The 24,022-nt window shown below is 49.7% G+C and overlaps 2 protein-coding genes across 3 annotated transcripts in view; both read left to right on the forward strand.

Moving 5' to 3' along the window:
- The window catches only part of UNC93A (unc-93 homolog A), a 37,527-nt gene extending 30,076 nt beyond the window's left edge, over positions 1-7,451 (forward strand). For both annotated transcript variants that reach the window (XM_074397152.1, XM_074397151.1), the window contains 2 exons: positions 561-692; positions 6,613-7,451. In XM_074397152.1, the coding sequence (XP_074253253.1) occupies positions 561-692; positions 6,613-6,878 (398 nt within the window). In that variant the 3' untranslated portion in view covers positions 6,879-7,451. The remainder of the gene's footprint in view (positions 1-560; positions 693-6,612) is intronic.
- A 9,204-nt stretch (positions 7,452-16,655) lies between these two features.
- On the forward strand, positions 16,656-23,487 carry LOC141584118 (putative tubulin polyglutamylase TTLL2). The gene is made up of 2 exons (XM_074397064.1): positions 16,656-16,791; positions 20,940-23,487. Exon 2 carries the CDS (start codon positions 21,127-21,129, stop codon positions 22,513-22,515), a length of 1,389 nt encoding a protein of 462 aa, XP_074253165.1. The 5' UTR covers positions 16,656-16,791; positions 20,940-21,126; the 3' UTR covers positions 22,516-23,487.
- Positions 23,488-24,022: the final 535 nt, after the last annotated feature.

The raw sequence follows: 24,022 nt of genomic DNA on the forward strand, positions 1-24,022 counted from the left end.
GTGGAAATCGGGGCCCAAAGCTGTGACCTGCTAGGATGGGTCACGGGGTGGGGCCACAGATGCCACCTGCCTGGGAGGTCTGCGGCCTCCTCCCTCCTGTCCCCATGCCCCCATTTGGAAGCCTCAGATGACAGCAGGGCACACGGAGTCCTCTCCCCTGACCCCCGGAAGGGAGCTGGGATCCTTCAACTCTTCCCTAATGAGAAGTCCGTTCTCTTTCTGACTTTAATCCTCGTAGATTAGGGGCAACCTCAGGCCCAGACAGGGCGACCTTCCTTCCCAAGGTGATGCCAGACCACACCCAGACGCTGCAGGCTGAGGCTGAGGGCCACACAGCAGGGTACAGAGCATTGACTTAGAGCTGGCAACAGGCAGACACACCAGCTCACAAATTAAATGTCAAGGTTCCAACTGAAAAGACATTTCCAGAGCCTAAGAGAACATGGAGCATGCAGCTAATGTTCCAGAAGACGGTGGCTCCAGCACTGATCCCTCAGAGGGCTCCTTCAGGCCATGATGATGACGCTCATCACCCGGGGGTCTCCCCTCTGCACCCCCAGGTGTGGTGACCCAGCTGTCCTGCATGATTGCCCTCCTGCTGTGGAGACCCCGTGCCGACCAGCTGGTGGTGTTCTTCGTGTTCTCAGGCCTGTGGGGCGTGGCAGATGCTGTCTGGCAGACACAGAACAACGGTGAGTACCCAGCCCACGCCCCTTCCTCTGGGGGGTCCCTAGGCCCGTTACGTGCCAATGGACCCGAGGCAGGAGAGGTGAGAGGGGAGACAGGGGAGGGCCAAGAGGGCTTTGATGGCCCCTCTCGGTCTGATGTATTTCCTCTGAGCGTTTGTTCAGATTCATGATGCAAGAGGAAAACCACCCGAGGTTCCTTTGGGGCACCATTCCCTGGGGATGATGTCATTTTCCTCAAGTCAGGTCTCCGGTTCAAGCCTGGGGGTGAGACTCTTGACCCCAGGACAGTGGTCTCGTCATGAATAAAACCATTTATTCAGGCTAGCTCCTGAGCAGAGGTGCACTCTCCATGCACCAGGGCCCGGGGTGTAAACGCACAGGGCCTTCCCAGGAGCCCTAGGGGCGATGGAGGTGGCAGTGTGAACCACAAGCCACACGCGTCACAAGTCACCAGGATCCGTGTCTGTGGATGAGGCTCTCGGGTTCCCTGGGCAGTGGTCGGTTTTCTGGGAGCAGCAGGTGGGGGCCCTGTGGATGCTGGGGAGGAGGGGAGGCCAGGGTGGGCATCGTCCTAGAGACATCCCCTCTGGGCTGACTGCTCTCCAGGGGGGTGGGGTGCAGGAGGAAGCCAGGGCAGGAGGGCAGGGGCGCTGCAAGGCCTTGTAGAAGCTGGGGTCCCTGAGAAGGCGGCCTGGGGAAGTGCAGAGGGGTGGGGTGGAGTGGCAAAGCAGGTCCCCACCCGCCGGCTGGCCTGCGGGAGAGGGCCGGACGCACCCAGGCTCAGTGGAAGCAGCAGGAAGCGCTGACACCCCGGAATGACCAGGAGCTACACGGAGTCCGGCCCGTGTCCCAGCAATCAAATCTGAAGGGCAGGTGACAAGGTCCAAGGTGCAGCCCTGGAGGGAGCGGGAGGGCTGGTTGTTGGGTGGAAGGTCACGTCCCCTGATGATGGCAGGAGCCAATGCCAGAGTCCTCACAGAATAGGGTGGCCCTATTCTGTGAGGGCACCGGTGGGAGGTGAGCAGAAGCCCAGGAGGAGCCAGGGAGGAAGCAGCCCCAGGCCCAGGTGGGGGCAGGAAAGGGGCCTCAGGACAGGCGAGCCAGAAGGGGACGAGCCATTGCACCTAAATCCCAGCTGCTCAGGAGGCTGAGGCAGGAGAATCACTTAACTCCGGAGACAGAGTTTGCAGTGAGTGGAGACGGCACCACTGCAGCCCAGCCAGGCTCTGCCCTTCGATGCTTTGTGCTGCTGGGCCTTGTTTTCCACAGGGAGAAGTGCGGAAGGGTTTTGGAGAAAGTCCCGAGGGAGAGAAGGAAGCAGGGGCGTGTGTGTGGCGGCTGGCCGCGGGGTGGGCGTTGGTGGAAAAGGAGAGATGAGGGCTTAGGGTGAGAACCCTGAGTTTCCCAAAAACCCATCTAAGGCCACGAGGGTTGTCAGAGGCCCAAAGAGGTGAGACTCTGCCCGCCTCAGAGATGCGGATGAGGCAGAGGAAGGGTCCCCTCGGAGGTGAGCATGGCTCACGGATGAGGCAGAGGAAGGGTCCCCTCGGAGGTGAGCAGGGCTCACAGAGACCCTCCTCCCTTCCGGAGAGACATCACCCTTCTGCCTTTATCCGGCAAACGCGTGGGGCTTAGAAAATGGGAAAAAGCGAATCCACAAACGAACTACAGGCCAGTGTTTCTGAGATGAGAGACCTGGCGCTGAGGTAAAGGGCACGGGTGACCTCGGATCGCGGCGGGAACACTGCAGGCACCTCCTCTCTTGTCTTCCTGGCGGTGATGGGTCCCCTCTCTGTAGGACAGCTGAGAAAGCCCACACGGTTGGACTGCAGGAGCCGTGCCTCACGTCCTTTCTGCTGCCTCAGTGTTGCAGGCAGACGCAGTGAAGCTCTTTACCAAGATGGGTGTGTCCTCGGCCGGGCGCCACGCTCTGGCTTGTCGGGATGGAGACCAGGAGCCTGGGACGGGTGGACGGGACATGGAGGCCAGGCGGGGGCATTCCGTCACAGAACGAACACTGATTTAATGGAGGGAGACAAACAGAAACTCACTCGTGATTCTGGCAGTGCAGAATGATGAGCTAGTGGCATGCCACGTGGCTGCAGTGCTCCTGGCTACGCTACCAGTCAGCATCAGACAGCATTTATTCCAAGCGTGCCCGGAGGCGTGGCAGAGCCAGGGTTTTACTGAGCTCCCCAAAGCCACACCCCATTGCCAGAAATGCACAGTGACTTCTCTGAACTGACTTAAGTTTAAAATGTGTTTACACATTAAAAGGAAAACACTGGGACAAATACCCCCACAGTGTTCTATACGATGATTCTCTAAATGCTCCCAGTGAATGCGATCATTCACATTTGATTTTTATTCTTCCTGAGACATTGAATAGTGGACTCAACTCTTCCCTTCCTTATGCGGACACAGGGTCCTCTCAGGCAAAACTTGTTGAATTGTTAAAGTTACCTGAGGTCAAACAGAGTATGAATGTCCAAGTCCAGTGAATGACTGGAATAAAGGCTCCTTTTAATAAGGGAAGCTAATTTAAATGAAAATTATTTCTGTATTTTGTAAAGGAAAAAAGTAATTAAAAAAGAAATAAACCAAATTGCCTGGGCACGGTGGCTCCCGCCTGCAATGCCAGCACTTGAGGAGGCTGAGGTGGGCAGATCCCTTGAGCTCAGAAGTTCGAGATCAGCTTGGCCAACATGGTGAAACCTCATCTCTACTAAAAATACAAAAATTAGCCAGGTGTGATGGCACACGCCTGTAGTCCCGGCTGCTCCCGAGGCTGAGGCTGGAGGCTCCCTCGAACCCAGGAGGTAGAGGCTGCAGTGAGCCGAGATCTTGTCATTGCACTGCAGCCAGGGCAGCAGAGCAAGATTCTGTCTCAAAAAGAAAAAAAAAAATGTTGGGGAAAATATTTTAATCTAGTTGAGAAGTTCCTGCAGGCTTTATACTCGTGATCCTCCTGCGTGAGCAGCACTTCAGTGCCATGTTCCTGCGCATCGGGCAGGGTGGCTCTCCGTGTGGCACAGCGCACACAAGGTCTCTGTTCTCTATTTTCTGGAAAAAACTGGGAATTTTATGTAGCTTTGTCTCCATCTAAAGAAAGCTCTCTCTGACATTTTTTTTTCTAAACAGCAAGTCAGATTTCTAATCCTGTTCTCCCCAAATGTGCGCTTTCCTTCAAGAAAATACGTGGCACACCTATGATCCCAGCACTGAGGGAGGCTGAGGGGGTAATCAATCACCTGAGGTCAGGAGTTCGAGGCCAGCCTGGCCAGCATGACGAAACCTTATCTCTACTAAACATACAAAAAATTAGCAGGGCATGGTGGTGGGCACCTGTAATGTAATTCCAGCTACTCAGGAGGCTGAGGCACAAGAATCGCTTCAATCTGGGAGGCAGAGGTGGCAGTGAGCCAAGATCGTGCCACTGACCTCCAGCCTGGGCAACAGAGGGAGACTTTGTCTCACCAAAAAAAAGAAAGAAAGAAAAGAGAAGAAAGTGAAAGAGTAGGCCGGGCACAGTGGCTCGTGCCTGTAATTCCAGCACTCTGGGAGCCTGAGGCGGGTGGATCACCTGAGGTCGAAAGTTCCAGACCAGCCTGACCAATATGCAGAAACTGCATCTCTACTAAAAATACAAAATTAGCCAGGTGTGGTGGCACACGCTTGTAATGCCAGCTACTCAGGAGGCTGAGGCAGGAGAATCATATGAACCCAGAAGGCAGAGCTTCTGCTGAGCTGAGATAGCGCCATTGCACTCCATCTTGAGCAACAAGAGAGAAACTCAAAAAAAAAAAAAAAAAAAAAAAAGAAAGAAAGAAAAAAGAAAGAAAAAGAAAACCTGCGGGCCACAGTCCTTCCTAATTAACGACACTGAGTAAAGCCCACTGCCGTCTGTCCTCGCCTTGCAGTCACAGCTGCTCAGTTGAAAGACGGATCATTACAGCCTCTCACTTGAAGGCAGGTCAGAGGACTTCCTCGTTCCAGCCCCTCCTTCCTGGGGCAGGATCCAGAATCCGAGGCTCACTATCCCACTGCGCTCCAGGGAGCCCCCCACCTCTGCTCGGGGAGATCCCTGCCAGGCACTCCTGTCTGCTTGTTCATCCCCACAGCCAGTGAAACATTGGTGCGGTGACCATGGCAACCGTCCCCACCAATGTGCAGCCACTAAGATACAGAATGTGTATTCTAAAAATGCTCCTTTGTCCTGTTGGCTGTTTTCAAGCTGATAAACTCAGAAAATCTGACTTACCTTCAATGCCCCATTCACTCCACTGTCTTCTCTGACCAAACACGATTGCAGGACTTCTCATCCACGTCCCCGTGTCAGACGACCAGAGCCACATCCTGGTCTCTTAACCCTGGGCCACCTGGGAAGAGCAGGTAGACAGCCCACGCTGAGAGCAATGCTTTGTCTTTTTAGAGACACTTTTTATTGTGAAAGAGTTGTAACTTTATAGGAAAGTTGCAGACAGGACAGAGAGTCCTCTTGAAAGGTACCAACCTACAGACCCAAGGCATCTACCCCGTCGGCCCTGTGCCAGCTTCCCTGAATGCTGAGCACCTTACGTAGCCCGGCACATTCCTACAGCTGGGAAGTGGCACTGCCAGCTGACAGTCAGTGGAGGCACAGCCTTTATTTGGGCTCCCCCCGTTTTCCCACGAGTGTTCATTTCTCTGCCAGGATCCCGTCCTGGGTTCCTCGTTGTACTCAGTCATCATATATTCTAGGTTGGTCTGTGACAGCTTTTGATTTTCCTTGTTTTTCATGACCTTTTTTGAAGAGCACTGTATTTTGAAGACTTTTCCTTAATTTGGGTTTGTTCACTGTTTTCTCATGATTAGGCTGGGGCTGTGGGTTTGGGGTGGACGACTCCCTGGTGAGGCTCTTGCTTGTCCCGTCATATGGGGGGTACCGGAGAGTGATGGGCCTCCTCACCAGCGATGCGAACCCTGTTCCTGTGGGCACCATGGTTCTCATCAGTAGAGGAACATTCATGATGTGAGTTTTTTTGTATACAACCAATTAACAAACCCTGGGACCAGCTGCGTGCCATCACTTTCTTTAAATCAGGTGGTGGGGGTGGGGGAACACGTCTTTGGATGGGAGTGGAAGGTCCCCGGGGCCTTGTTCCCAGGATGTCTGTGACATTGCTGTTGAAACAAGCACCTGGCCCCAGGAGGGCGAGCGCCTGTGTTGTGGGGGGTTTATCTGGGCGCTGCGTTTCTTGCAGGGAATCCCTATCTCAGGGACATCATCTGTTTGCCTGAGATGGACCTGGCCTCGCCCCCCCAGGCCCTCCAAGGCCGTGGCACAAGCAAGAAAATCCAGGGGCTCCAAAGTCACGAAGCTAAAGGGAAAAGTCAGGCTGGGAACGGCTTAGTGCCAATCTGCCTCTCATCCGATTCAAAGTCCCCCTCTGCTCACTGAGACAGGTGCACATCTGGTGGTCTCCTTGGAGGCTGACCGTAACTCAAAAGTGCAGCCGTTTGTCTCTGCCTACCCAGGACCCAGAAGCTCCTCCCGCTTCCAGGCTTCCCACTTTGCTTGGAGTTGTGTCGCCTTTACGGACCAACCCAGTGTTCCTCTTATCTGTGTTGACTGATGTCTCAGGTCTCCCTAGAGAGGGTAACACTCCCCTGTGCTCTGACCATCTTGGGCACACGTGGTCAGGACCTCCTGAGGCTGTGTCACGGGCACCCGTCCTCAACCTCGGAAAAACCCTCTTTCTAAATTAACTGAGACCTGTCTCAGATTTTCGGGGTCCACACTCTCATCCGCCATGTACGAGCACTCTGTTGTTAGGAGATGCCTTGATTCTGTTGAGAACACGGGGCGGCGGGAAGGCCGTGCTCTGTTCAGGAGCAGGGTCGCTGCGGCCGGCAGGGCTCTCACTCCGCTCTCTCCCCGCAGCTCTCTACGGCGTTCTGTTCGAGAAGAGCAAGGAGGCTGCCTTCGCCAACTACCGCCTGGGCGAGGCCCTGGGCTTCGTGGCTGCCTTCGGGTACAGCACGTTTTTGTGCGTCCACGTCAAGCTCTACATTCTGCTGGGGGTCCTGAGCCTGACCATGGCGGCGTACGGGATTGTGGAGTGTGTGGAGTCCAAGAACGCGACCAGACCCTGCGACCCGGGACAGGCCAACCCCGCAGAAGACAAAGAAGCGCAAACAAAAATGTGAGAGCAGGGAGGTCGGAGGAGGAGGAATCAGGACGGACCCGCCAGAGAGTGTTCTAGAACATGCCTCAGGACTCAGAGCTGGCTCCTCACCGCCATTCAGCACTGGTGGCCGTTCTGAAGATACATCATTGCACGCTTCAGGCCCTTCCTTCTCTTCTGACACGTTTTAGCACACCATCTTATCAACAGAGATCAAGTGTATACGGGAAGGTGTCAGTTAATTAAACTTTAGATACAAAAGGAAAAGGTCTAGAGTAGAATCAGAATTTGCCTGCAATCATAGACTCACCCTAGCTTTTGTTCTTACAGTTATTTTGAGAATCGGAATCCTGCTTAAAATAATGTAGTCTAACCCCATAATTTTACACGTGGGCAAACTTTTAAACGCTGACTCTACTTGGGTGAAAACGTCAAACATTTCTCAAAGGGGTCCTGACAGGTCAGCTGACTCAGCCTCACAGAGTCAGGAGGAGGCAAAGCCAGACTGGGGCTCAGGATTCTTGAAGCTACGGGGTCTGCGTTTCTAAATAAAGGCAGTTATTTACAGGACACGCTCCTGCCCGGGTACTGTGGTGCTGAGTACCCACATGGACACACACAGGCTTCATCTCACCAGTGCTCTACTGCGCTGTGGCCTTCACAGACCGAGTCTGTTGGTGTGGAAAATGGCGCCAGCCGTGGGTTGGGTGATGTTTGCCCGCTTCACAGTCGCCATCTGGTCCCTGGGCACCTGGTCTCCTCTCTCACTTGTTCTTAGCGGAGCTGCTGGCCACCCATCTGCAAGGCCTCTTTCTTGCCCACTGCACTGCACCGGGGTCCTCTGGGCCTTCCCCGCCCTCACCTGTCACCAGCACCCGCCCTGCCCAGCCCCCTCCAGCCTTCCCCCTCCTCCTCCTTCCCTCCCTCATGATCCTCCCCTACAACCCAGCCTCCCCCACCCTCCCTAAACCCCCCACTCCTCCCCTGACCCGTTCCTGGCCCCTTCTCCAGCCCTGCTCAGGACCCTCCACCCTCGCCCAACTCCCCACGCCTCCCTGACCACTCCCTGCTCTCCCCGACTCCCGGGCCCGCCGCAGCCTGTGCACCTGGAGCTTTGTTTCTCTTCTCCGTTAACCCTAAGCTGCTTCCCTTCCCTTCCCCCTCTTCTTCCTCCCCTTTCTGTTTGGTTCACACCGAGGCTTCTTCTAGACCCTGGTGTCCTGTCGGCAGCTCTCACACCTGCCTGTGCTTGGATTTGTTGTTTGTAGCAGGATCTCCTCCTCCTGGAACTGCAGCTTCCAGCGTGGGGCACCCAGCACTGGCACGTGCTGCATGCGTGCGGAAGGAAATGGGCCTCTCCCTGAAATCCCAGAGGCCGCCTCCACTCACCGTCATTCCTGAGGGTGCCGGCCACCTCAGGCCATGGGAAGGGGAGCAAATGCCGCCCGGCCCTGGCCTTTTCTCCTTCTTGTCAGTGTCAGCAGGTGCCCAGATGGGTGATGATCAAAGTCAGAGAAAAGTGTAACTGCCACGAGCTAATGCTTCCTCACCTCTCACACGTCGGCTCTCACACTGTCCCACACGAAGCTGGGGATTTTCTCCCTGTTAGAATTCCCCTGATAGCCCAGTGGCTCTGACCACCAGTGACCTTCTTCTCATCACCCAGGCCCACGTGCCCTTAACGTGGAAGGTGCTACCCTGTCCACCACCCGCCTGGTCAGGGAGCAGGCCCTGCTGTTCCTCCTCCCATTCCTTCTCGGTGGCTTCCTGGTTGACTGTCCTCCTGCAGGGCTCATCCTCGCCTCCATCCGGGCTATTGAGAGAGAATTTGCTAAAGCGCAGGACTGGCTTCACCCTCCAGCACCCATCCGTCTAAAGAGCACAGTCTTATCCCCTGGCCATGACAGTCCAGGCCTCCGTGAGTTAAGCCTGGCTGCCTCTCCAGCCTTCTGTCTGTTTCACCGGACCTCTCTATCCAGTGCTCCCCTTAAATGCTGAGGTCCTTCCCTGTGACCCCTTAGCTCGTGCTGCTCCTGTGTCTCTATCCAAACCATGCTCATCCTCCCAGACCTGACGGAAGGTCCCTAACTCTTTGCAGCCTTCAGCCATCTTCCCAAAGCTGGATGTCTTCGCTCTCCAATCCCTGCCTTGCTTTGCCCTCCATTTTCCTGCTGTGCTCCACGGGCTGCCTGGCGCCATCCCTGTGTGTGGGACCCATAATCGTCTTGCTTGGTACCATCCCTGTCTGTGGGATCCATGGCTGTCTTGCCGGGCACCATCCCTGTCTGTGGGATCCATGGCTGTCTTGCCGGGCACCATCCCTGTCTGTGGGACCCATGCTGTCCTGCCCGGCACCATCCCTGTTTGTGAGATCCATAACAGTCTTTGCAGCTCCCACAACATCAAGCTAGGGTCTTCTCAAAAGGAGTAGAGACCGGCTAGGGTATTCGTGCAGATGGCCTTCATTGAGGGCGAGGTGACATGTCACGTCCCCTCGGCTGGAGGTTTAGGATTTTTAAATTGATGATGGGGACGCTCCTGCTGCTCCTCAGGATGTCTTATTTGGAACTGGTCTTTGGATTTTCACTCTGCTCAGAGCATTTTGAGGCCTGTAGACCCTAAGTCAGCAGGAAGTCCTTAGAGCTTCGGGGGTAACAAGGCCTTTGCAGAATATCTTGGCAACAATGAACTAGGCCTGCTCATGTGGTACAGGGGGCACTAAGGAGTGAGCCCTGGGCCAAAGGCTGGAGGGAAGGACCCCAGACCTGAGAGGAGTCGGAATGTGCACGTTCACGTGTCCAAACCAGTGTGCAGTCCCGGGATTCAGAGCCCAGAGACATACAGGAGTGTGAGCAGAAGTCTTGATTTTTATTGTAGTTGTTTCAAAGGCAGGCTGGGAGGAGCCCTGGTTGATCTTCTACACTGGATGTTTCCTAGTGACTGGGTGGCCTGCGGCTAGACCTCGGGGTGAGCTGCAGGGTGGACTGATCTGGCTTAAAAGAGGGCGTGAGTGGCCAGAGTGTTGCGGGAAGGACTCAGTTCCTGAGACTGGATTTCAGTGCTGGGAATCCCCTGCCCCGCTGGTATCTCTCTGACCCTCTGTGGTAGACACTCGAACATGAGGAGCATGTAGAGAGACCCCGTCTTGGACTCCAAGGTCCAAGACCAACCTTACCCCAATGACAGGAAGCAAGGAGTTATTTCTGTTTCAGGACTGAGGTGAAGCAGGGCAGCATTTCCAAGTGCTCCTGGGACAGCGAGCTTGCCAGTGTACAAGAGTCCACTTGAGGCAGCAGGATCATCAGAATTCTGCTCAGAGAGTGAGCCATGATCACGTTCTGTGCTTACAGGAAAGTGCCAGGCTCTGTGTGTCAGGAGCACGAGCGTCCTCTGAGTCACTGGAGTGACTAATTTCACATACAAAGGCACAGATAGGCTCAAAGTAAAAGAATGGAGGAATATTTACCAAGCCAATGGAAAGAAAAAGAAAAGCAGGGTTACAATCCTAGTATCTGGTAAAATAGGACTTTGAATGAACAAAAATAAGGGAAAAAAGAAGGGCGTTAGGTAATGGTAAAGGAAGCAATGGAACAGGAAGAGCTAACTCTCCTAAGGATATATGCACCCAATACAGGAGCAGCCAGGTTCATAAAGCAAGTTCTTTGAGACCTACAAAGGGACTTAGACTCTTGCATAATAATACTGGGAGACTTTACACACCTCTGTCAATGTTAGACAGGTGAACAACACAGAAAATTAACAAGGATATTCAGGATTTGAACTCAGCTCTGGACCAAACGGACCTAATAGATATCTACAGAACTCTCCAACCGATATCAACAGAATTCGCATTCTTCTCAGCACCAAATAGCACTTATTCTAAAATTGACTGCATAATTGGAAGTAAAACACACTTCAGTTAATGAAAAAAATGGAAATCATAGCAAACAGCCTCTCAGACCAGAGTGCAATCAAATTAGAAATCACGATTAAGAAACTCACTCAAAACCATACAACTACTTAAAAACTGAACAACCTTCTCCTGAATGACTGTGGAGTAGTCATTAATAATAACAATAATTATTTTTATTATTAAATAACAATAACAGTAAATAACAAAATTAAGGCAGAAATAATGAAGTTCTTGGAAAGCAATGAGAAAAAAGAGACAACACACCAGGATCTTGGGACACAGTTAAAGCAGTGTGTAGAAGGAAATTTATGGCCCTAAATGCCCTCAGCAGAAAGAAGGAAAGATCTAAAATCGATACCCTAAAATCACAATTGAAGGAACTAGAGAAACAAGAGCAAACACATTGAAAAGCTACCAGAATGCAAGAAAGAACTAAGATCAGAGAAGAACTGAAGGAGATAGAGACACAAAAAGCCCTTCAAAAAATTGATTAATCCAGAAACTGGGTTTTGAAAAGATTAACAAACTAGATAGATTCCAAGCCAGATTGATAAAGAAGAAAACACAGAAGAATCAAATGGACACATTAAAAAATGATAAAGGGGATATCACCACTGATCACACAGAAATACAAGGTACCATCAGAGAATACTATAAACACCTCTATGCAAATCAATTTAAAAATCCAGGAGAAATGGATAAATTCCTGGACACATACACCGTCTGAGGTCAAAACCAGGAAGAATTTGAATTCCTGAATAGATCAGTAATAAGTTCTGAAATTGAGGCAGTAATTAGTAGCCTACCAACTAAAAGAAGTCCAGGACTGGAGAGATTTACAGCCAAATTCTACCAGAGGTACAAAGAGGAGCTGGTATCGTTCCTTCTGGAACTATTCCAAACTACGGAAAAAGAGGGACTCCTCTCTATCTCATTTTATGAGGCCAGCGTCATCCTGATTCCAAAAGCTGGTAGAGACACAACAAAACAAGAAAATTTCAGGCCAAGTTCTCTGATGACCATCAACATAAAAATTCTCAATAAAATACAGGCAAATCAAATCCAGTAGCATATCAAAAAGCTTATCCACCATGATCAAGTTGGCTCCATCGCGGTGATCAAGGCTGTTTCAACATACACAAATCAAATCGATAAGGGTAATCCATCACATAAACAGAACCAATGACCAAAACCATGATTATCTCAATAGACATAGCAAAGGCCTTCCATAAAACTCAACACCCCTTCATACTAAAAACTCTTAATAAACTGAGTTTTGATGGAACACATATCAAAACAATAAGAGCTATTTATGACAAACACATAGTCAATATCATAGTGAAGCCAAAGTTGGAAGCATTCCCTTTGAAAACCAACACAGGACAAGGATGCCCTCTCTCCCTACTCCTGTTCAGCTTAGTATTGGAAGTTCTCACCAGAGCAATCAAGCAAGAGAAAGAAATTAAGAGTATTCAGGTAAGAGGAGGGGAAGTCAAATTATCTCTGTAGATGATATGATTGTATATTTAGAACACCCCATCATTTTGGCCCCAAAACTCCTTAAGCTAATAACTTCAGCAAAATCTCAGGATACAAAATCCATGTGCAAAAATCACAAACATTCCTAGACACAAATAATAGATAAGCAGAGTCAAATCAAGAGTAAACTTCCATTCACAATTGCTACAAACAAAATAAAATACCTAGGAATACAACTTACAAGGGACGTGAAGGACCTCTTTGAGGCAAACTACAAACCACTGCTCAAGGAAATAAGAGAGGACACAAACAAATTCAAAGTAATTCCATGCTCATGAATAGGCAGAATTAACGTTGTGAAAATGACCATACTGCCCAAAAGTAATTCATAGAATCAATGCTATTCTTATTAAGCTACGATTGACTTTCCTCAGAGAACTAGAAACAACTACTTTTAATTTCATATGGAACCACAAAAGACTCCTATAGCTAAGACAATCCTAAGCAAAAGAACAAAGCTGGAAGCATCACGTTATCTGACTTTAAACTATACTACAGTGCTACATTAACCAAAACAGCATGATAACTGGTACCAAAACAGATGTATAGACCAACAGAACAGAACAGACCTCAGAGATCACACCACACATCTACAACCATCTGAAATTTGACAAACCTGACAAAAACAAGCAATGGAGAAAGGATTCCCTATTTAATAAATGGTGCTGGGAAAACTGGCCAGCCATATGCAGAAAACTGAAACTGGACCCCTTCCTTACACCTTATACAAAAATTAGCTCAAGATGGATTAAGGACTTAAACATAAAACATAAAACCATAAAAATGCAAGAAGAAAACCGAGGCAATACCATTCAGGGCATAGGCATGGGCAAAGACTTCATGATGAAAACACCAAAAGCAATGGCAACAAAGGCCAACATTGACAAATGGGATCTGATCAAACTAAAGAGCTTCTGCTCAGCAAAAGAAGCTATCATAGTGAACAGGGAACCTACAAAATGGGAGAAAGATTTTTGCAATCTATCCACCCGACAGAGGTCTAATATCCAGAATCTACAAGGAACTTAAACAAATTTACAAGGAAAAAACAACCCCATGAAAAAAATCAGCAAAGTATATGAACAGACACTTCTCAAAAGAAGACATTTATGTGGCCAACAGACGCATGAAATCATCACTGGTCATTAGAGAAATGCAGTCAAAACCACAATGAGATGCCATCTCATTTACCATCGCCAGTGAGAATGGCAGTCATTAGAAAGTATGGAAATAACAGATGCTGGCAAGGATGCAAAGACACAGGAAGACTTTTACACTGCTGGTGGGAGCATAAATTAGCTCAGCAATGGTGGAAGATAATGTGGCGATTCCTCAAGGATCTAGAAGCAGAAACACCAGTTGACCCAGCAATGGGTTACTGGGTATATACACAAAAAATTATCAATTTATCTACTATAAACACACACGCACACAAAAAGGATTATAAGCATTCTACTATAAAGACAGGTGTATGCATGTGTGCCTGTATTTTATAGTAGAATGATTTATAATCCTTTGTGTGTCTGATAACCTGCAGTTGCATAGAGAACTCAAGCCAAGGTTGGGAGGGTGGCCCTGTGCATGCCCCCACCCCAGGACCTTCTCCTTCTGCAGAGCACAGGAGATGGGGTTCCTAGGAGCAGGGGTGTGGACTGGGACCCCCAGGGGCACTTGGTAGTCAGTCCTTAATGTTTACTGCAGCACTATTTACAATCGCAAAGACTTGGAACCAACCCAAATGCCCATCAATAATAGACTGGATAAAGAAAATGTGGCACATATACACCATGGGATACTATGCAGCCGTAAAAAAGAATGAGTTCATGTCCTTTGCAGGGACATGGATGAAGCTGGAAACCATCATCCTCAGCGAATTAACACAGGAACAGAAAACCAACTACTGTGTGTTCTCACTCATAAGGGGGAGTTGAACGATGAGCACACATGGACACAGGGAGGGAAATATCACACAGGAGGGCCTTTCTGGCGGTGGGGGGAAAGTGGAAGCAGAACATTAGGACAAATCCCCAGCGCATGCAGGGCTGAAAACCTGGATGACGGGTTGATAGGTGCAGCAAACCGCCACGGCACAGGTGTCGCCATGTCACAAACCTGCACATTCAGCACATGTATCCTAGAACTTAGAGTAAAAAAATAATGATAGGCACAGTAAGAGGTTAACAATAAAACTGATAATAAAATGGAACAATTAGAACAATATACTGTGATGAGAGTTATGTGACTGTGGTCTCTCTCGCTCTTACAATATCTTATTCTGGGGCACTCATCACCTATATCCAGACTATGGAAAGCAAAACCATGAATTAGGGGCCGCTACTGTGAACGTGTAGAGATTGAAGCATCTTACACAGAACGCACATAGGTAACCAGCACCCAGACCAAGTCATGAAACACCACCAGCACGAGCCGAGACCCTGGACACCCACTGCCAGCACTTCCCCCAAGACAGCAGCTTCCAAAGCTGGAGGCTCATTTTATGTACTTAATTTGATGTCTCCCCATCTTGATTAACATTTATTATGAAAGTATCATGTTCATTATAGTCCTTCAAGCAGTACTGAAGTAATGGCGGTAATGAAAGTCCATTCCCAATTGCTGTTTACTACCTCCCCCAGTGAATCAGGTACTGTGCTCCCTGTGGGGTTTTGGGGAAGGTAACTGGCAAAACGTCTAGGGTTTGGCCACCAGGTGGGAAGATCTTTGGGAGGCACAGAAGGCCCCCCGAGTTCCCTGAAGCCAGGCTGTTTTCAGTCTTTCTCTCTCAGGCTCGGTAGAGGGTAGACGGGGTTCCTCTTCCATCAGCCACCCAGGAGGCAAGTCTTGGTGCTCACTGGAGGGATGGGGCAGGCGTGTCATAAAATGGAGAAAATTCTACATATTTCTACGGAATGTTTTCACTTCTCCAGAATTATAGATGCAAACATCATTATGAATCCAACCTCCTCTTGATCCCATCAGGAGAGCGTATAAAATAAGTGTGTCCTGGTGCCAAGAGTGGGAAGCCAGGGCTAGATTTATGCCATAATAGTGGGCATCTGTGAGGTCCACACAACAGAATGTAGAGACCCCCTCCCGCGCATGCCGACTGCAGCATGAGGCCAGGGCAGGAGGAGACGCTGGACAGACCCTGTGGTGGGATCCAGGGTTCCTCTGGGTTGGCCTCTGACCTCAAGTCCACAATCTGCGCAGTCAGGCCCTGGGAGGTATGAAGCCCATCTCCAAGCCTTTCTATGTCTGGTAACCAGGAGTTGCATGGAGAACTCAAGCCGAGGAGAGAACTGAGCCCCACGTGATGTCAGGGAAATAATCAAAGGGGACAACAGATGGTTTGGAGGATGTGTTTGCTCCTAGTGCGCACTTCAGAAAAACACACATTTTTATAGAAAATTCACACCGCACGCTTTTCGTGCTGAGGTGCCCCTAGCCATCTCCTCCCATCTCGATCGCTTCGCCTTCTTCTGCCAACACCCCGGCAGAAGGCAGCATGGAGGTGACGGAGGTGCGTGTGAGGACATTCCAGGTGAAGGGACCAATGACACACGGTGGAGTGACCGCAGGATTTACACATCGCCTCACCAGGTGACGTGGGCCCAGGTGCTCTTGCTGCTGCCGGGATTGCATTCCTCGGCCACGCACGACGCCCAGATAAAATAACCCCACCCATCCACCCTTCCTGTACGCTCAGTAGGACAGTCCAGGTGGAAGAATTTCATTTCACTTGTTTTTACAAAATTTACCCCTGAATCTGCTGGGAGAAAACAATCAATAATTAACAGTGCATGAACACGTCACATGGGAAAAGAAAAACCCCTTTCGGATGACGTATTACGAATCACTTTTGTTCTTGGTTTGCGGATTAGAAAATGAGCCACGTTTCCCTATGCTGGGCAGAGCTTAGGCCACATTTCAGCGGCTTGTTGCGCAGTTTATATAGAGTGACGTGAAGCAATTGATTGCTCCCGGACAATGAAGGCGGTGCCTGTAACTGCATGGATGGCAATAACGCGCTCAGCTGTCGTGCACAGAGGCAGCGACTTGCCGGAGCCGACACGGGCCGAGGGGAGAGTCTGCGGCTGAGATGCGTGCCAAGGTCTCTCCAGTTCCTGCAGTTCTGGACTGCAGAGGTGGCGGGCACAGGCCTTTAGACTAGCGAGGACACGGCCTGAGCTGGTGGGAGGGGTCCGTCTGCGATCTCTGGCACAAACTTGTCTTAAACAAAAGGATACACATTCATTTAAGAAACAAAACTGTTCAGGCCCCGCCCTGAGTCCATGACTGGCCTACCCTTTGTGAGGACAGCAGGCCCTGCATCATCAGGCCACCAGCCTCCCTCCAGCCTCCTGCACCTTTCAGCTGGGCCCTGCAGCAGGTGCACGGAGACCCACAGAGGCCACCCTCACAACAGCACCTGACGAGAAGGCTGGACCTGCATTCCTCCACACCAAGCCAGGCGCCCGGGTAAGTGGAGGAAGAGACACGCAGGATGGGAGGGTGGCTGCGTGCATGGCTCTGTCCCAGGAGCAGCCCCTTCCGGGGAGCACAGAGGCCATGTCACCAGGAGCAGTGAGTGTGCCCGGGGAGCCCTGGGGCGCTGGTAGTCAGTCCTTCATGCTCCTTCAAAGGAAAAGCCGTCCAGGGTTCTATTAAGTTATGCACTTTTCAGTCCACATGTTCTCATGGTGTCCAGGGCCTTCTGCATGCTGGGATGCCAGTTATACCAAAGGGCACAAAGTAGACCCAGTTCTGAGACTCAAGTGATCCAAGGAGGAGAGTGCAAGTTAAATGCATCCCATAGTAGGTATAGGAAATTCAACTGATTTCAGCCAAAACCGATTGTATGGCCGCTGTTTTCTGGGAGCTGTGACAGGTGCTAGGGTTATGAGACTGAATTGGATCATATATGAAACACACATGGCTGTAATTTAGGGGTGAGCATAATTGTTCCATAGGGTAAGTGTGAAGTGGTAGGGACCCCACAGAGGGAAAAAAAAATTCCCCCAGTAGGGGAAAGGAAGGACTTTGAGGAGGAGTGGGCATTCACGGTGGGCTCCTTGGGAGAGGTGGACTTCCATCGGCAGAAACTCAGGGGCTCTGGGGGCCTTTGAGGCCGAGGAGGGTGGGCCAAAGCATGGGGCTCCTGTCATCACCTGAGGGTGGGAAGCGGGCTGTGAAATTCTGAACAGTGGCCGAGGACAGGGGCAAGGTCCTGGTGCCTCCGTGCCGGCCTGTGGACTCCACACCGGAGGCAGAGGTATTGCTGAAGGAAGAGACCGCACCTGCTTCTCCAGCCTGCAAAGGGGCAAAGTCAGCGTTCCCAGCCTGGGACTAGTGCCGGCGTGGGCGTTTCCATCAGCTCAGTCCACCCCGAGTGTGTTGGAAATGAGGCTACTCCGGGTGTCCTGGGGCCGAACGTGCACATGGGATGTGATCTTTGACCTCTGGGACCTTAGAACTTTCTTGAGAAAACAGAACTTTCCTGATAATGAACAGAAAAAATAGCGCATGCTCTCTGGTTTGATAATAAAATAATTATTCTGCATTTCAAGCAATACAAATTTTATTCAAAAGTACATTTATGTGAGAACTATTTTAAGTTGGTCAACTTTCAAAACATGACTAACCATATCATCTATAATTAGTGTGAGAAGCACCCTCATTCCATATAAACCATAGGCCACAGCTATCAACTACGCATCAGGAAAGGTGACCAGCAGGACGCTGACCACTACAGGCCAGATGCCTCAGGGCAACTGATTTCCACAAATGGTTTTGCTGACCTAGAATAACCGCGCACAAGGCCTGCAGCTACTGTGCGTTCCTACCCAATAACGGTGGGATATTTCGTCTGTCTAGGCCAAGCCTGCCCAGCCCGAAGCCCTCGGGTCTCATGCAACCTAGGAGAGCTTTGAATGTGACCCAACACAAATTTGTAAACTTTCTTAAAACATCACGAGGTGGTTTTTTTTTGTTTTTTTTTTTTTGTTTTTTTTTGCCATTTTTTGTTTGTTTGTGTGTTTTTAGCTCATCAGCTGTCGTTGGTGTGAGTGTATTTTATGTGTGACCCAAGACAATTCTTTTTCCAATGCGGCTCATGGAAGCCAAAAGCCTGGACCCCCTGGTAGACCATGTAAATCAAAGAAAATGACCAAGGCAAGTCAATCATTTAGGTAGTTTATGTGCTAGAGCACCTTCGGGGTCTTCAGGGTCTTCAACTTTCAGGTGGCTCAAAGGGCCCAACCTTCTCTCTGTGGCCCCATCCTTGACAGGGACCTGCTCACAGGACCCCTCCCTTGGCCACACCTGAAACACAGGCTCCCACCTGAGAAAGCATTTGGCAGTGCAAGATCATGACGTTACTGATATCATCAGAAAGGTTTTTTGTAGTTTACATATTATTAGCAAAATTACACTTCTATCCACTTTAGAGACAATCAGGACTCAACAGTGTGACACTTCCCAGTGAGGCTGAAAACCCTGGTTCCCAATAAAGTTCTTCACAATTTTGAGGGAATGTTGAATAACTTCTTTCCAGATAACGCTTGTCAGCCTGGAGAGCTCTTTTAATTGGGTTGTTCCATCTATGATCAGGCTTCAGACAGGGTTGGTGAAATTGACAGGTGTCCCAGCCTCTGCCTCAAATACATGGGAAATATTGTTAAATAATTCATAACTTCATGTTATTTTTTGTTGTAATATGTTTGTATATTTGCATAGAGCATGTATATTACACACTCCTTTGCCTTTTTAATCTGAGTACAGTGAACCTAATTTAATCTTCTCTAGATAATGTAAATCATTAGCTATAAGCTTTGGCTAATACGAATGGATGCCTTCAGGGCCTAGCCAGGACCCAGCCTCTGCAGTCAAGTGCTCCAGACCACTGTGGTTTTATACGTTATTTGCAGCTTTCATTAAATTTATTACACAAGTAGTCATTCTCGTCTGGATCCAGCACCGTCTCACCAGCACCTCTGATGTATTATAGGCTATAAGCCCAAATATCCAAAGCTGTATTTTATGTTATACAAATGTCTCTCTCTGTGTGTGTGTGTGTGTGTGTGTGTATGCTGTAAACCGGGATGACTGAATTTTAATAACCCTGATGGATTGACCAATTCTGTATGCTCCTTGTCAAAGCAACAGCAACACTGGAGAGCTGTGTGTTCACAGTTGATGCTGCTTTGTTCAGAGATCTTAGAGAACCACCGCCCCAGCCTGTGCCTCCGAGGCAAATCACACTGAGCAGCGGCCTGCAGGCCTGGGAGCAAGGCCACAGGAGGCGGGTGTCTCCTTCCCTCCGTGACCAGGCCGCCCAACAGCAACGCTGGAGAAAAAGGTGGGTGGGCACGCCAGGAAGTCCCCCCTTCCTTTCTCCTTTCTCCTTCCTTCCTTCCTTCTTTCTTCCACCTTCCTTCCTTCCTTCCACCTTCCTTCCGCCGGTCACTCGCTCCCTCCCTCCATTCCTCCCTCCCTCCCCTCCCTCCCTCCCTCCTTTTTCCCTCTCTCCTCTTCCTTCTCCCTTTTCCTTCCTCCTACTCTCCTTCCTTCCCTTCCTCCTTCCTTCCCTCCCTCCTTCCCTCCCTCCTTCCTTTCTTGTAAACCTTCAATGAAAGTACAGCGTCTGTCAAAAGTTACTTCTTTTACATGAATTAGACATTTTAAACACTGTAGAACGTCCCCCGAGGAAGTTACGTGCGTCATCATGTGATCATCGATGCACAAACAACACAAATCAAAATTGCCTTAACTTGAAAGTTTAGATGAGCACGTTGTCGCAGGACTTAGACATATGCACATTTTTACCAAGAGGCTTTGACCTTCCCTGCCCTTTCTCTAGATCTTAATGAAACATCACGCTTCATCGTCAGTTATGATCTTCTTAATAATTATCCTGCTTTCCTTCTTCAAAATGCATCATTCAGATCTGCATTTTATCTTTCAAAATGTGAGGTAAAATCTCAACATTATTGTTCTTACTAAATAGGTTATAAAAACGTAAGTTGTTCTTTCCAACTCTCTTTCTCACTGAAACCACCATTTGAGTGACCCAACCCCTCCAGTGGGTTCCACACTGAAACCCCTCCAGTGGGCCTCTTGGGTCGGGTCGGAGCTTGGGGAACCACGGTAGGAGTCTGGCCTTCTGAAATTTCTCAGGCAAATAGAACACCCACTAATTTTATGGCATCATTGTTTCACACCTCTTGTAACATACTCAAATGCATTTAACTACATGAAAGTCGCCATTCCTGTTTTGTTCTTAATCATGCTCACTTTTTAGGCCAACAGACGTGGGTTGACGGCGACTCAGCCCTCGAAAGTATGACGCAGTATTGGCAAACAGTTTTGACTGTTACTAACACCATGCAGTAGAAGGGTACACTCTGAAGAACAGAGTAAAGGGGTGCCCGGCACGAGATGGATGTATTCTAGTAAAGGGAGCAGAGGTGGCATGTTGGTGAAGAGACGGGGTGTCCAGTGACACCGCACAGAGGGCGGGTGGACAGACAGGACGGCCGGCGGCACCAGGTGCACGCTTTCATCAGGAAAATCTACTAGGTTGTAATCTTGGACACTCCTCTGACCTTTCTCGATGATCCATTTTTAGAAAAGAAAACCTCATTTGGTGGCGGAAGATGAACCTCCAGGGGTCCTCTCAAAGCCACTGGTTTTCCGCGTTGACGAGACCACCCCGGGCGTGGTGCAAAGCGTCCTCCTGGAGCGAGGGTGGAGTAAGTTCGCTGAGCAGGAGCAGAACGTGGAGGACTGGAACCTGTACTGGAGGACGTCGTCCTTCCGAATGACCGAGCACATCAGCGTTAAACCGTGGCAGCAGCTCAACCACCACCCCGGAACAACCAGGCTCACCAGGAAAGACTCTCTGGCCAAACACCTGAAGCACATGAGGAGGGTATACGGCACTGCCCTGTACCAGTTCACACCCCTGACGTTCGTCATGCCCAGCGACTACACCAAGTTCGTGGCTGAATACTTCCAGGAGAGGCAGACGCCAGGCGCCACGCACAGCTATTGGATTTGCAAGCCTGCCGAGTTATCTCGTGGGAGGGGGATACTCATTTTCAGTGACTTTAAAGACTTCATCTTTGACGATACGTACATAGTGCAGAAATACATCTCCAACCCTTTACTTATTGGCAGATATAAAAGTGATCTCCGCATCTATGTCTGTGTCACCGGCTTTAAGCCTTTGACCATTTACGTGTATCGGGAAGGGTTGGTTCGGTTCGCCACAGAAAAGTTCGACCTCGGTAACTTGCAAAACGATTACGCCCATCTGACCAACAGCAGCATCAATAAATCCGGGGCTTCCTATGGGAAGATCAAAGAAGGGGTTGGCCACGGTTGTAAGTGGACCCTCAGCAGATTTTTCTCCTACCTTCGGAGCTGGGATGTGGACGATCTGCTTTTGTGGCAGAAAATCCAGCGCGTGGTTATTCTCACCATCCTCGCCATTGCGCCATCTGTCCCCTTCGCTGCCAATTGCTTTGAGCTCTTTGGGTTTGATATTTTGATTGATGAGAACTTGAAACCATGGCTTTTAGAGGTCAACTACAGCCCAGCGTTGACCTTGGATTGTTCAACAGACGTGTTGGTGAAGAGAAAACTTATCCACGATATTATCGACCTGATTTACTTACATGGTCTAAGAAACGAGGGGAGAGAAGGCAGTAAGGCCACACGTGGAAATTCCAACATCGATGCTGCAAAAAGTGAGAGACGTGGGCTTCATGCTCACGACTGTCTTCCTTATGAGTCTCTCTCGTTCACAGGCAGAACGTACAATGAGGATGACTCCGTGGTGGAGAAAGCTGTGAGCCTGTGTCCTGAAGCTGCACCCGCCTCCCAGCTGGAAGGGGAGGTGAGTGGGCAGGAGGATTTTCATCCACCCACGAGGAAGACGCCACAAAGCAAGCCCAAGTTACGGAGGAGGCACACACCTCACAAGACGCTCAGGCCCTACACGGCCCTCGTGCAGTCGCACCCCTGCAAGACTAAGACCACCCCGCCTGTCCTCTCAGACCACGGCAAAGCCCCAGACCCCCGAGCAGGCAACTTTGTTCTTGTTTTTCCTTTCAATGAAGCTACCCTTGGAGCTTCCAGGAATGGACTAAATGTCAAAAGAATAATCCAAGAGCTCCAGAAACTCATGAATAAGCAACATTCCTAAGTGGTGAGAAATAAAACCAAGACAAGAGACATGGATTTTTAAAAACCATGGATTCGTATCCTTGAGAAAGCGATAGTTCAAGTCCATAACCCATGCCATCGGCATGTTAACTCTGTCATTGGGACTGAAGGTGTGGCCGTATGTATAAATGTAACAGGTCTGACAAAGCATAGCACATTCCAGGGATGATTAAACTACATTATGTCACATGTTTATTTTCTCAGGTCTCCTGAAAGACTTCCACAAATACCACCCAGCCTCCTATGTGTAATGGAATTGGCTACACCATAATTATGCTATGTATGTATTTAAACATGCGAAAAAGCTTATTTTAATATTTTAAACGAATTATTAGGTCAAAACAGGACAAAAGAGGCCAGGTGTTAACTCTTTGTATTTTTTATAATCAACCACATTTGGTGAAACTTACTTTGTTAACTTAAAGACAATCATTCAGAGTGAGATGAATTACTGAAAACTCTGAGTCAGACTTTGTACTAAAGAGCTCCCCGGGGGAAGGGGGCCTCCTTCAGCCGTATTTAAATGGTTCCCCCCTTGGCCTTGTCGCTGTTTGGTCACCATCACAGCGTATGAGGTCACGGCTCCAGATCAAGGTATGGTGCCCTTCCTGCCAGGTAAACAGCGTCTGCAGTCCTAAGACACAAAATTCCCATAGGTCACCTGAAAACATGATTCTAGTGAAAGCAGTCAGACACCAAAGGCCACATATGGAATGACTCCATTGATATGAAAGGTCAGAACTGGCAAATCTTTCTAAAGCACTTTGGTGGTTTACGGGAGGAGTAACGAGGCGTGCCTGCTAATGGGTAGGTGGTTTCCCTTCAGGGCAACAAGAATGTTCTGAAACTATAGAGAGGTGCCGGTTACACAACACAGGAAATTCACTCAATATCACTAGTGGGACATTTCATGTTACGTGTATTTTACCACAATAAAAAAGGTGAAAGCTGGGCATGGAGGCTCATGTCTTCAATCCCAGTATTTTGGGAAGCCAAGGTGGGAGGATATCTTAAGCCCAGGTGTTCAAGTCCAGCCTGGGAAACTAACAAGCCTCTTATCACTTAAGAAAAAATAATTTTCTTAATTAAGAAAGGTGGGGAGGGGGAAACTCAGACAGGCTTATCTCTCAGAAGGTTCCTGGGTGGGCAGGCCTGTTCACAGGTCACAGGTGAGAAGAGCTGAAGCCACTTGAGAAGACCCACAGTGTACCAAGGTCAGAAGTCAGCCTGCAGGGGCACGGCTGGACGCACGCCACCAGGGTCCCCAGGTGGGCGGAACCACTCTCAGTCTGCAGGCAGGAGGGGCCAGGACTGAAGTCCAGGACCCTCTGAGGATCTATCATAGGACAGTGGCTGGCAAGCCTACTCCGGTGACAAAACGGGGTACCTCCTGGCAGGACCCCGGCTGGGCAGACTCTCCTAGACCATAGCCTGGAAGGGCTAGACCCGAGCCCCAGGGCTATGTCAGGATCTGCCAGGTCCAAGTT

Source organism: Saimiri boliviensis, chromosome 4 (assembly GCF_048565385.1).
Source record: "Saimiri boliviensis isolate mSaiBol1 chromosome 4, mSaiBol1.pri, whole genome shotgun sequence".
NCBI lineage: Eukaryota > Metazoa > Chordata > Mammalia > Primates > Cebidae > Saimiri > Saimiri boliviensis.